At 43.9% G+C, this 14,002-nt stretch overlaps 1 protein-coding gene across 5 annotated transcripts in view; it reads left to right on the top strand.

Annotated features, from left to right (window-relative positions):
- GOLGA1 (golgin A1) overlaps nucleotides 1-14,002 on the top strand; it is a 413,603-nt gene that overhangs the window by 145,668 nt on the left and 253,933 nt on the right. For all 5 annotated transcript variants that reach the window (XM_078641823.1, XM_078641827.1, XM_078641825.1 and 2 more), the window contains 3 exons: nucleotides 7,676-7,801; nucleotides 8,402-8,497; nucleotides 11,621-11,716. In XM_078641823.1, the coding sequence (XP_078497949.1) occupies nucleotides 7,676-7,801; nucleotides 8,402-8,497; nucleotides 11,621-11,716 (318 nt within the window). The remainder of the gene's footprint in view (nucleotides 1-7,675; nucleotides 7,802-8,401; nucleotides 8,498-11,620; nucleotides 11,717-14,002) is intronic.

A 14,002-nucleotide genomic window follows, 5' to 3' on the forward strand; every position in this document is an offset into this window, starting at 1 on the left:
ATCCTGCAGTGGCTTCTTTATTTTTTGCCAAGGAACCAGGAGAGAGGAACTGAGTGTGTACTCTCAAACTTGCTATAGAAAATCTCCAAGGGTTGGAAGAGTGCCAGCCTCCTGTTGAAGTCACAGGGCCAAAGGACTTCATCTATTTGCTAAAAGTGCTTGTTGCTGAAACCTGAAATCCAGCACCTCTGAAGAATCCAGCAATCTCGACGCCGACGGACGCCGCCGAATCCAGCTCGACATCGTGAGTAACGGCTCCAGTGTCCCGCACCTTCGACGCCGGCCGCCGGGCCCGATCGACGCCAGAAGCGACGCCAGTGAGTAGCGAGTTCGGCTCCAGCTCCAAGTGACCCTGTGTCGACGCCGCCGCTGATCGCATCGAAGCCGAGCCCTATCGACGCCGTGAGCGCTGCTCACTCTTGCAACATCGACATCGACGCCGACGCGTATCCTGCTTCATCTCGTGAGCGCTGCTCCTGCCTGACTTCGGTCGACGCCGCTGCAGATCGCTCTGACTCCGAGTTCTGATCGACGGCGAAGACGCGACGCCGGACATCTCGACGCCGCTGATCATCGAGTGCTTCACTTTTCCAAGGTACTGTGTTGTTGGAGTCTGTGCGACTCCGGGCTCGACGTAGCGCTCCTCGCGGTCGACGCCGAACCTTTGGATTAACTTTGCCTCGACGTCGTGTTACTCCCGTGTGGGTTACATTGTTGCCAAGAACTGTGTTTTAAAGAAGAAGAGTTGCTCTTGTTACTAAAGACTTTTGTGCTAAGAAGAAACCGTACTTAACTATTATATTTCCTTCCAAGAGTATTTATTAAGATTGTGGTATATTTTTGTCGTTATTTGGTCTTGTGCTAAGCCTTATATAAACATCCTTATTTTTATAATACTACTGTGTCGTGTCCATTTGTAGTGTATTCACTTTATTACTGTATGTGGTCATAAATGCTTAACGCACTGCCTCTGAGATAAGCCTGTCTGCTTTGCCAAGCTACCAAGGGGGTGAGCAGGGGTTATCTAAGTGTGTGATCCCCTTGCCCTGACTAGAAAAGGTGTGTCCCTATTTGTCAGAAGTGTATACCTCTGCCAACTAGAGACAGCCGCTTCTAACACCGTCTACGCCCCACTTGTTGAAACTAGCTATCGCTTACTGGCAGAGTGCAGTGAAGTACACTGGTCAGAGGTCGCCGTACACCCCCACTATTTCACTACTGGGTATCCCCACACGCTCGGGACTGACCACCGTCCGCACGCTGCGACCATGGGCTGAAAAGGGAATCACCACAGTAGGGGAGTTCTTTACTGAGGGAGTATTAATGCCACATGAAACTTTTGTACGTGTACATGGAGCCCCCGACACGCAGTTCCTCCTACATGCACATATATCCAGATGCATACGCGCCACATGGTCACCCGAGGGTATTGAACCAGCCACAAATGCACTGCTTACCATGCAATACTTAATGGGAAATGGGGCATGGCTGACGAAGTGGCTAACCCACGGAATTTGGTCTCCTTACAGCCGCTGCGTGATAAATGGGAGGGAGACGTAGACTGTGCATTCACAGACAAGGCATGGGACACTATACTGGGGTACCCCAAGAAGGTTTCTCGAAATCCTAAGTTTAAATTTATCCAATTGATGTTACTGCATAGAGCTTACCTGACCCCGCACAGACTGAGCGTTGTTTCCAGGAGCGGACGGTTCCTCCCCGCAATGCCGCACCCCTGATGCTGGGTTGATACATATGCTGTGGGATTGCCCTAGACTGGGACACTATTGGCGAATACTGACGAATATAGCACCGGTGCGCCAGAACGACATGTTGGAATACTGCATACTGGATCTGGGGCCCCGTGATAAGAAGGGTGGTTCTACCTGCTGTTTCGCCAATCTCGCGCTCCTGCTGGCCAAGAGAGCCATAACTGCTAAATGGAAAGCTACTAGAGCCCCATCCCTGCAGAACTGGCAGACGGAAATGCTGAGATGGGGTAGGGCGGATGGGGCTGAACTGAATCGCAAGGAATATAGAGGCCTAAGAAAAACACCGATTTCGATGGGATGGTACGCAATGATAGACATCTTGTCCTGTTGAGGCGGGCTTGGATTGTAATATGGGAGCTTACTCCACAATGACGGGGCCTGTGGGCTCCTCTCCACCCTTGTGGGATATGCTGTGTGAATTGACAGGACTATGCGGACTGCCTGAGTCAGTCCTCGGAGCCAAGGCACATACAACTGCAAATGGGAGAAATGTTCAGATACTACTGGTGGGTGTATAGGGCCGAGCATGCACTGGGGGAGAGAGACGGTGGGTGTGAGTTATTGTTCGAAATGTTATGATTGTATTAGACATTAATAGATTTGTTTCATCATGACACGTTGGACCGGATTCTTAGCATAGGAATAACTGTTGATACTTCTCCGTACAAAAGTTTTTTTTTTTTTTGGGGACGCTTTAGTGACATTAGACCACTAAATGATTCCACACAGGGAATATCATGGATGTAGGATATTGATGTGACGTGATATTCTACATTGCTTGTCAAGCTGTGTACTATGCAATGCAATTAAGTGTCCATATATTACTGTATGCAGTCCGGCTCAATGCTGTGTGTCATTCAATTAAAACAAATTAAAAAAATATATATATATGGAGTTTCAGCATTGAGTTCCCTTATTTAGTCAAAATTAGAGGTTCAGCATATTGGGTTTAATAGATTAATGTTCCCTATTTTGGATTCCTAGGAGTGTAGGAATCTACCATAATCTCCAGCCAAATTGCAAGACATTGTCAGAGGTATGGCAGAATTTCTAAAATCTCATCTTCATGAGTACTATATGTTTTGTTTCAGAAAAGAATAGGGTTCAAGGTTCTTTCTCCAGATACTTCATCCTTCCCAAGATGACAAAGGGCATCTGCTTGTATTTAACCCACAGGATCTGATGTATTATTTATTAGTCGAATCCCTCCACATGTTGAACCTGGCCCCAATTCAGGAAGATCAAGAGCTGCATGTGGATTTCCAAGATGCATACTTCCACACCCACATGGAGGAGAAAATATTGGTGCTTGATAATTCCTTTTAGGGGTCACCATTACCAGGACCCATGCCTCGCTTTTTTACTCCTCTCATCCCCAAGAGTGCCACAAAGGTGCTTTCTGTAGTAGTCTCAGTTTCACCTGCAGGTTGTATATCTGTAATCATGACATGATAGCTAGCTAATCAGCTTGGTCTCCAAAAGAACATTTTTCAGTCCTGCTAATTCAGTGCCAAATGTAATAGCTTGTAACATCAGTCTTGGATACTTTTCCCCTAATTGATGTTCTTTTTCCTGAAGGGGTTTAGGCCCTAATAGAGCTAATCAACCATTTGGTTTAAAGGCAGCAGCCTCTGCTAAGTGGTTTCTTTTTTTATTATTTTTAAAAAGACACTGTGACAAATAACAAGTTTCTCGGAAATTCACATAGGGCAATGCGGCTTGTGGTGGTGGCTGTGTTCGATTGTGGTTAAGTGATTGGTCTTACAGATTACTCATGTCTGCCCCACAGTCTTGCCCACATATAACAGTAAACATTTAAGTTATTGCGATTGGACGCGTAACTAGTTGGTAACACAAAACATAGAAGTGTTGGGCGGTTGTTTAGTGACAGGTCGCCGGGCCCCTCGTGGCGTTTTATTGATTTCTACTACATTATACACAATACAATCCCATTTGGCCACCCCATCTGCCCGCTCTGTACCACCCCACCACGGCAATTGGAGATCTGCATCTACTACAGGGTAGACCAATGTGTCCATGGAAGCGGGTAGTGGTGGTCCCCCTACTAATAATGCATTCATAAACCCAAAAAACGAACATCCCCTTCCCCCAACCCTACTCCCCTGCTGCCCCAACCCCACCCCCCCTTTCCAGTGTGTCGCAGCTTTCTTCTGGATGTAGCGCAAAGATCGTGTGCATGGGAGTACTAACTTGAGGAGCCGGTCCCCCTGGCAAACTCATCCGCGAGTCGCAGAACCCTGAGGTATTTCGGACAGGTGAGTTCAATGAATTCCCCAGCTAGAAGAGAAATGAAAGGTTGCCATGTGGTGGTAAAGGAGTCCGCTGTCTGAGTATGTCTAGTTTTGACCACATCTCTCTGTTGGGGTTCCTCCCTGGTGTGTGTCTAAGTGCAGTGTTGTCCCCCCCCCCTCTGAGAAAAGTCACCCACTTCAGCCACCCCTTGAATGTTGCTTTGGTGGTGTCCTTCCATTTGGCTAGCACTGTTTTGACTGCTGTCGTCAGGAGGAAGTCCAGGAGGTTTCTGTCCTGTTGTGTGGCTATTTCTGCTGTGATGTGTGCTTTGGTAGTTGTGGCAAATGCTTGTTCTAGAGTACAGCCTAGGGCTTTGTTAATGAAGCTGAACACCTTCCCCCAGAATTTGCTTACCTTATTGCAGTGGTCGCTGTCTCTCGGGGCTTTCGAGGCTAGGCGAGCTGGTGTCCAGTGTGCTTGGTGTAGTAGCCAGAATTTCGTCTGTGCTAGTACTGGGAATATCATATTTTTTGTTGGGGCCTCCCAAAAGGTTTGTAGTTCTTGTTCTGTGAGTTTGGAGCCTAGCTGCGTTTCCCAGTAGCTGGTGTTCTTGACGTTGTGTTTGGTGGAGATAGGGCGGAGGAGTTTGTACAGGTGTGAGACCTGGTGACCTGTCTTGTTTATGTTTTCCATGTACTGAAAGATTGAGGGTTTGTGCTTGGTTAATTTTGATTTTGTTAAGGCTGTCTTGATTGCTAGGAAATTATATGGTTCTATGTCCGGGAATTCGTGTCGTATTTTCAGGCTGTTGAAGGTGTGGAGCCATCCCTCAGCTTCCTACTGAGTTGGATACGAGAATCCTAACTTTCTACATGACTCTATGTCGAGGGGCTTCCCCTTGTATTTGATCTTGGGGTTTGCCCGTAGTGTTTCCCATTGCGATTTTTTGACGCTATACTCGAGCTTCTGGTCTACTTTGAGCAGCGCCGTGCCTAGTGATCTTAAAGATCGGGTTGTTTTTTTGTTCTTGCTTGTTGGAGGTGAGGAGACTTAAAGGATCTGTGTTATTTAGAATGGCTTTCTCTAAAGAGAGCCAGGTTGGTGTGTATAGTTGTTTCGGAAGTACCCAGTGCATTCCTTGTCTAGCAATGAAGGCTGTCTGGAAGGTTCTTAGGTCCGCCACGTTGAGACCTCCTAGCTTTTTTTCTAATCCTTGTTTTTGGAGGCCTATTCTAGGTTTCTTACCTCTCCATATAAATTGGTTTAACATTTGTTCTATCTTTCTGTGGAATTCGTCCGTGAGAGCCAGGGGAAGCATTCCTGCTAGGTAGTTTACTATGGGAGTGATCATCATCTTTACTGTGTCTATTCTGCCCCACCAGGTGATGAACTTGGGCGACCAGGTTTCCAGTAGCCCTTTGATCTTTTCCAGGGTAATTTTCTCATTTTGTTCTAGGGTGATTCTTAGGTTTTTCCCGAATTGGATACCTAGATATTTGACAAACCCCGGTTGCCAGGCCTGCCCTGAGGTACCTTTTACCTCTCTGGTTGTGTGTATGTAGAGGGGCATGCATTCCGATTTATCTCTTTTGAGCTTGTATCCCGAGTGCTTAGCGTACGTTTCCATGGTGTGCATGAGTGCTGGTATGGAGTTAGCGGGGTTTTCCGTTATTATGAGTAAGTCATCCGCGTAGGCTGCGAGTTTGGCTTTGGTGGTGTTAATGGTTACGCCCGCTATATTTCTGTTTGCTAGGGTGTCCCTAATCAGGGGTTCAAGTGCTGGTAGGGACAGCAGCGGGGATAGCTGGCATCCTTGTCTCGTCCCCCTTTGGAGGTTAAATTGGGCCGATGATGTTCCGTTAATAGCTATCTGTGCTTCTACGGTTTTTGTACAGTGCCATGACTTTCTTCGTGTAGCTATCTCCTAGGTTCTATGCTTGCATGCTCTTCTCTAGGAAGTACCAGGATTCCCTGTCAAAGGCCTTTTCTGCATCTAGCATAATTGCTACCACCAAGTTATATGATTTAGAGGAGTGCTAGAGGAGTGCTCTAGGACCTGGCAGAGGATCCAAAAGGGGTTCTATGTATGATCAATGGGGGCCTAGCAGTACCTGACATATATGGATACTATTGAGACGAACATTTAGTAACCATAAACGACTTGACACATACAGCAGGGGACCACCCTACATATAGACTAGAAAAAGAAACACTGACACAGTGCACGTTCATCCACTACCTGTTTGGGGGAGCAGGGAAACACAAACTCTTCACAGCTACACAAATTATGCTGGAAGCATGGGAAAGGGCTACGAAGACCCTGGGATGGGATCATAGGTTGACCAGGGCAACGCCACTCTGGAAAGAGAACAGGCTGCGAGAAATAGGAAAACTGAAAGTCTTTGGACAGTGGGACGTAGTGGGGATTTCGTCAGTGGAAGATATTGTAGAGATGGAGACACTAACATCCTTTACCACCCTTCGTACTGAATACCAATTTCAGATTACCCAACTCTTCAAATCTGCACAGTTATGACATGCCTGGTCAGCGGAATCCTTGCGGGTAGAAAACCTCCCGGAATATGCGCCATTAGATGCTCGACTCTTGCAAGAGGCCCTTACTGACAAAGCAGTAGTGCTTACATACAAAACGCTAAACAACAACATGCTGGATAACCTAGGTACACTTAGGACTAAGTGGGAGGGAGAGATGGGGGAGAAGGTAGACTAGGAAGCTGCTCTTATGCACCCTAGAGAGAGGGCGATTAGGGCAAGACTGCGACTTATTCAATATAAAATATTACATAGGGTTTAGTATGATGGGGCCACATTCCATAAAATAGGGAGTGCTGGAAACCCAACCTGCTGGAGGTGCCAGGGAGAAAAGAAAGATTTCTACCATACACTGTGGTCATGTTCCAAAATACAGACATACTGGGTGGGGCGCATTTCTTAAAGAACTTAATAAGGTACTTCAAATATCCCTCCACACAGACGCATAATTTCTTATATTAGGAATGAACAGCGAAATAGACATACCGAGACTGCAATTACTAATCAGCGCCATGGGACAAGTGGTGGCAAACAGAGATATAGCACAAAACTGAGGAACGCAAGGTACATCAACATTATAGGAGTGGAGAATAGGGATGGAACAATGTATGGCAGTGGAGAGGGTGACGTACAAAAGTAGGGGGTGCCCGGGTATGTTCCGTAAAGTATGGGGACACTGGATGAAACACTATGGTCTAGATTATGTGGCAAACCCACACAAGAAGCAAACGAGAATGTTACCTAGCCTCCACGAATGGGGAGGGAGAGATGAAGGGGACCAATGCAGACAGAGGGTGGGAAGAGGAATTTGTGATTGTAAGACATACTGAAAAATGTGTGTGTGCGGGGAACGAACTGAAAACCATAATCGACAAATGTCTATGACATGTGCAATTACTATGTTGTTGTTAAGAGAAAATCAATAAAAAAAAATTTTTTTTTTGAATTCTATGTATGATCTGGCAGGAACAATAATGATATAAAAGGTTGTCTGCTTCACATCTGCCCTTTAATTCCCAAAGAATTTAGATTCTCCTAGCCCAAGGAAGCAATTTGCTGGATTGCAAGCGTTAGTGTTGCTGTGTTCTTTCTTGCAGATTACGGTTGAAGTTGAAGAAAAGGATAAAGAAATACAGCATTTGCAGGAAAAAGTGTTGTCTCTGGAGAAAAGGCTAGAAGGAAACTTTACAGGAGATGAACATATGCAGGAACTGTTGAAGGAGGTAATCGTTTTATCACAACTTTCAACATAAGGTGCTAGGACAGGCCGACTTTGCAAAATGCAAACAAAGTGCTTATTACTTTGAATTTGAGTTGTTATATGCTGGCATCAGCCTGTATCAGTAGACCAAATCTCATGAAGTAACTCTAATGAGTGGACTCCCACTTTTGTCTCAAGCGGTCACGGTCGATCTTTTGTGCAGACACATATATGATGGCAGTAAATATTTAATGTTGGATCTCAATTTGCCTCATTTCAATGTGTTTAAGATAAAAGTTTAATGTAAGTATATAGTTAAAGAAGGGGGGTTCACTTCATGCTGCCTAGGGTCAAAGTTAACACAAATGTCCCTTTTACTAGCGGCTATTGAAGGTATTAAACTAGTGCTTTAGAAATGTGATTCAGCAGTAATTAACAGTATTATTTTCCTTGAAAATGCTGTACACTCTGAAGCACGGCTCTCAAAAGCGGTGTGAAAATTGTTTTTCCTAAGAGCAAATTGGCTTAATATAACTAGGATAGAATGTGTAGGTACTGATAAATACTAGTTTTCTATTGTGCCTAACAATCTCTTTCACTTGATCAATTTTGTTCCTCCTAGAAAGCAACTTTGGAGCAAAGGCTAGATGACAGTCGGCAACAACTTTCAGAGTCCAGGACTAATCATACCGAAGCAATTAGCGCGCTGGAGACACGGGTGAGCTCATGTGCTCTTTGATGACTGACTACCTTTCTATGATTGTGCATTACATACAGTTTAGAAATGCATGAATGTTGTTTGTATGCAACTTAAAACTGTGTTTGCCAGCATTCCATAGAGTCTAGAAGTTGACAAGAGCAGTGTTAAGAAACTAATGACTTCACTGTTGCTCTGCTCCTTTTCCGTAGAAGTGGTGATATAATTGATATTCTGTCTTGATGTTGAAACTTGTGTATGGATCAGACGCCCAAATACTTCTTTAAACCATTCCAGACGTATGCACCCAGAAGGCGCAGAGATTTTTTGGTCCTTCATGCCTCCTTTATCCAAAACATAAATGCATTAATGCAGTTGCTGCACCCCTTTGGTGGTGGTGTGGTTATTGCACTCCTTTGAGGAAATGCATATGCCACATCAAGTTCCAGAACCAACAAATGTCCATCTTCTCAGGCACATGTGTTGATCTATTTTGTGCTTTGATTAGAAACATTATTTTTGTTGAACCCTTTCTGACCCTTCTGTGACTTATGACCATGTCCACTGTTTTATTTTTTTGTAAACCCTTGAGCAGATTCTCCTCCAACACCCCACAGAAAGTGCTGAGGCATGTTATTAATGTTTGGGACAGTTCACACTTAAAGCTTCATAATTTTATTTCCACTACAGGTATGCAGACCAAATTTGCTTCAGTTTCTACCACGTTTTAGGGATTCTAAAAGTACCCAAGTTTTTTAATTCCCCTAGAGCGAACAGAGAAAATACCCAAATATAGCAAAATATAGTTTTTGGGAGGGAAGAAAGTTCCGTACAAAACAGTATGTGTTTTTTGTTCTTAAAGAGCTGAGTCAGAATTCTGCCAGCTGCTCTCTTGGGCACCGTGGGGCTGTGGTGTGTATGAATTTGAGGAAGAGTTGTATACATCATTTTTTGAAGGTGCTGAGTGCTCTTTGACTACTTTCAGGATTTAATGCTGCCGGCCTGCTAGTGGAGCAGCCAGAGCGATTACTGAGTCATCCCTGACACATAGCAGCATGTCTAGCATCAGACAGGGGTGCCGACTGAGCTACAACCACCACCAGACGTCACCCTTCTCCCGACTTGCTAAACATTAGTAATAGGGAGAGCGGTGACATCTGATGCGCGGTGTCTGTGAAAGGTAGGTAGTCCCCAAGCCCCTAGGCACAGCTAACAGAACCCTCATTGAAGAGTATTGGGCGCTGATGCTAAAATTAAATCCTGTACCCGGCTGCCCCATTGCTACTGGTGATGTATGATTGGTGCTGCTTTGTTGTCCTCCCTTTGCTTAACCTAACCCCCAAGGCTTGGTCCCTGCAACCAATTTACTTACCTGCAAGCAGTGTGGCTTCGAGCATCCCCAGCCTCCTTTGAAATGCATTGGGCAGAACTCCTATTTTGACCTCTGCTCCCGGCTGCCCCTGTGCCACTGGGGGTGCAATTTTGCTAGAACTGCAAGTGCAATACTTACCTGTTTAACCACAATATTATTTTCCCCATAGGATAACATTGAACTGTCAACTTTAAAAACTGAAAAGTTTTATTTAAAAATGGACTCACCTTGTTGTGAAGATGTTGATCTTAAAATAAAGCACAAACAAAGCTTATTTTCCAACATTGGTGTGGATGTCTTCTTTGAGTTGTGTATCCATTATTGATCAATGTTATGCAATAAATGTCCTGCACTCCTACACTACCACTAATAGAGCACTTTGGGTTTTACATTGAGCCCTCTGCAATTTTGGGAACCCCTGAACTCTGCTCACGCTATAAACACCAAGTGGTTTACCATATACAAAGCCAGATATCTACAAAAACATAAATGACTGTGCACTCCACTTACTTCATACTTATGCACTCGGACCCAGTTGTTGAACTTCGGTAGTATTTTCTTATTATGTGTATTTGAATGAAGTGCATGGGTAAAATGGATTGCACTTTATTCCTTCTCTCTCTAAGCACAATCGATTCTGGCACATTCATGTTTTCCTTTTTCTCTATTATTGTATTTCTGAAAATGCCCATAACTTATCTACAAGATCAGTTTCTCCTCCTGCCTCTAAGTCATAACTATACAACCCAACAATACATAATCTCCTCTAACTCCTCTATTAATCAACCGACCATGTGCATGAGCTCACATACCCCCAGTGATGATCACTATTAATTTAGTCCACCATAAAAAAAACTGCAATGACAGTATTGAATGGTTTGCAAGGGCACACAAGACCAATGAGATTAAAAAACTAACCGTAACCACCCAATAACACTGGACTAACTGCTTACCTTGGGTTCCAGAGCAACGTGGTGCACAGCTTAAAGCTCTTTAATGCCTCGTCAGGGGAAGTAAGCATTATATAAAGGCAATTATAATTAAAAATAACATCAACTAAACATTTGCTGCACTAAGATCACCCTCTTCCCAGCTTTCAGGAACAGGCAGAGTTGTAATAAAAAAGTAAAATCACGTTTTCCCGATCACCCCCGAGAATGAAATATTCACATTCGCAAATGACATGGATGTCTCATTCTTCCTATTGAGGATGTTAATCCGGTGACCTTGAATTTTGTCTGTGTAATATGCACCAGGACGAGCTCATGTATCTCTGTGCCAGTGTGTTAATATTAAGAACTATACAATTAAAGATCGATCTAGTCATCCAATTTACTTAATTTTTTAAATAAATTTATTTAAATTTTAATAGCAATTCTCAGACCATGTAATTCACAACTCTGAAGGAGAGCACAGATCAAATACATACACCAATATACAGTTATTGTAGGATGTATATATCACATTAACACAGCAAGTATGCTTCGTACACCCATATACTCCTGGAAACCATACTCAATGGACCCCCTTTGACAATTGTGATTATTTAGGTAGTGCCAATCTCAGTCTCTGCAGGGAACCAGGTCTATTTGAAAGCCAATTTACATCATTTGTGATATTTGCAGGTGTCCTACCTATCTGTGCATAAATGAGCACTTTCAACATAAATATACTTGTTATAGTTTTGTTTCACTGGTTATTGTTGATCTACTAATGTATTAGAGTCAAGTGAGGACAGTATTACCTGATAAAAAGTCTATTGTTGTCTACAGATAAAACAACTCAACACCAAAGTAGCAGAAGGCCAGACGTTACTCAGTCAACAAATAGAGGATGCAAAAAGTTTCAAAGAACGTAGTCTCTTTCAGGTAATGTTCATACATAAACCACTTCCTGTCAGATCAGTTTTCAGCCTTGTGCCAGTATACAGGAACCTAAGCAACTGTGGTAAATAAATAAATAATACCCTATTTTTGAATGAATAAATGAATAACAGATAGCTCAATAAATAAGAGTCAAGATTCGAGGTAGTAGGAGTTTTGCAGGTTTAATACAGCAAATACAGGAATAGGATGGCAAGGCCCAGCAGCGCTGCTGGTGTCAGGATCGGGACAAGGGGAACAACTTTTTAATAGTGCATGAGCATATATACATAACGCAAACACATAGCATTACATTGCAATAGGCGTAGCAGTGGGTGGAGCAAAAGGCGTGACGCGTAGCAGTCGCGAAAGATAAGGGTGAAAAGAGGTGTAACAGGGCGTATACATAGACATGTGATGTAAACGTAACAGAATATGTCATGAATGGGGCGGAAACCGTGGAGGGGGCTACCTGAGGAGCCGGGACCTCTAACCTGATGGTGCGCGCAAACTAGCAATGACGTGTTACTAGGAGAAGCTGGGGGCTATGAACTCTGTGCTAGGAGCAGAGACTGAAGTCTGGAGAGTCAGGGCGACATGTACCTAAGCAGTATCTAGTATCTGATGTTTAGAGAACATGTTGATATAAACTAGAAGTCAGGAGGGGAAAGGCTAACTTGATTCTAAGACTGGACCATGCATTATTCTACATGTAGTGCGTGATGAAGAATATTAAATGACCATTAAATGCAGTATTTCTCTAACGTGGAGACGTGAAGGCTAGACAATGACGGAAACTATCGATACGATTCAGTAGCTTTAGGAATGCAGAGAAGGAGGACTGAACTGATAACTGGAATCATAACATATTCTTGGCAGACTCAGAGGCTGAGCCAGGGTGAGCCGGGCACTGCGAGGCAGGAAGTAAGTGAAGGGTCGAGGATACAGGTGGGGGCTGTATCGCTCCTCAGCGAGGCTTCAGGAGACAGGAGCTGAATCTGGTGTCCGGGCCCTTTTGAGGCCTAGAAACGGGGACTTTATAATGGAATAACGTGCACACTGAGAAACGTGGCAACGTAACTTTACATAGGCCTGATATTCGTAGTATTCACGAGAACTGGAAACTGGCATACTAGAGGTGGACACAACTGTAATTGCGTCATTAATCGAACATAGGGAATGCATATGCATATTTAATCATGCACACATAACATATGATGGATGACACGTAGGGACACAGAACATGGCAAAATTTACTTTTCCACATTCCCTCCTTGTCACTACGTTTCCATCAGGAAACATCAATATTCATGATACCATCTATCATTTCATACAGTATCATTTGCTCGTCTCGAATTATCCTGGAACGGGATTTAGAACGGGGCTTGGGACTAGGAATACAAGAGGTAGCACAAATGCCGCAAATCGCAGGGCCACATTGTATACAGAGGCAGCAGCTGAATATGATCGCTACTGCAATACCTAGAAAGGACAAGACTTTCCATCCCCAGGCGGAAATTATATTCCAGAACCAACCGGACCATGTCCAGGTGCCTCGATCTTGGTGTAACAGATGAGCAATCTTATGGAGTCTGGTTATAGCTGAATAAACAGACGGCGCGTTATTTGGAATGAAAATGCAGCAACTAGATCCGATGACTATACAGGCCCCGCCCCTATCGGCCAGTATGACGTCAAGGACGAGACGATTCTGTAAAACGACAAATCTCATAGCAGATTGCTCTTCAGTTAAATTACCTAGAGCAGAGGCAGTCTCATTTACTACAACTTCGAGGGTTCTGGTTAACCTACGGATTAGCTTACTATTCTGGATAGGTCCTATAAAGAAAAAGAAACCTCTGTTGAAATCTGTATACTGTTCTAGAGCAGTTTCAGTATAATCGACAATGGAGGACTCCCTTCTATGTCTAATGTGTACTAGATGTGTGTTTCTATGATAATCAGGTGGGGCTAGGAAAACTGGTGGCAGTAGGAAGGCAATGTAACAGGTTCCCTCCCAATCGAGGGGCAGACGAACATATGCAGTTTGACCACAAATAAAATAAGAATGACGTGAAGCTTTAAAAATGGATTTCCCACTGTCACTATACTTGACAATAGTAGTACAATCACTATGTCCTACATGTACGGAACCATAATTTCGGACACATAATTCACCTTTGACTGGCAGTACTGAAATAGCAGGTAAGTCTGGAGTAGTATCAGACTGAACATTCAGGACCATGAAATTCGAAGAATAGTTACCTAAATTATACACTTCATTTTCTAGAT

This window comes from Lissotriton helveticus, chromosome 5_1 (assembly GCF_964261635.1).
Source record: "Lissotriton helveticus chromosome 5_1, aLisHel1.1, whole genome shotgun sequence".
Lineage (NCBI taxonomy): Eukaryota > Metazoa > Chordata > Amphibia > Caudata > Salamandridae > Lissotriton > Lissotriton helveticus.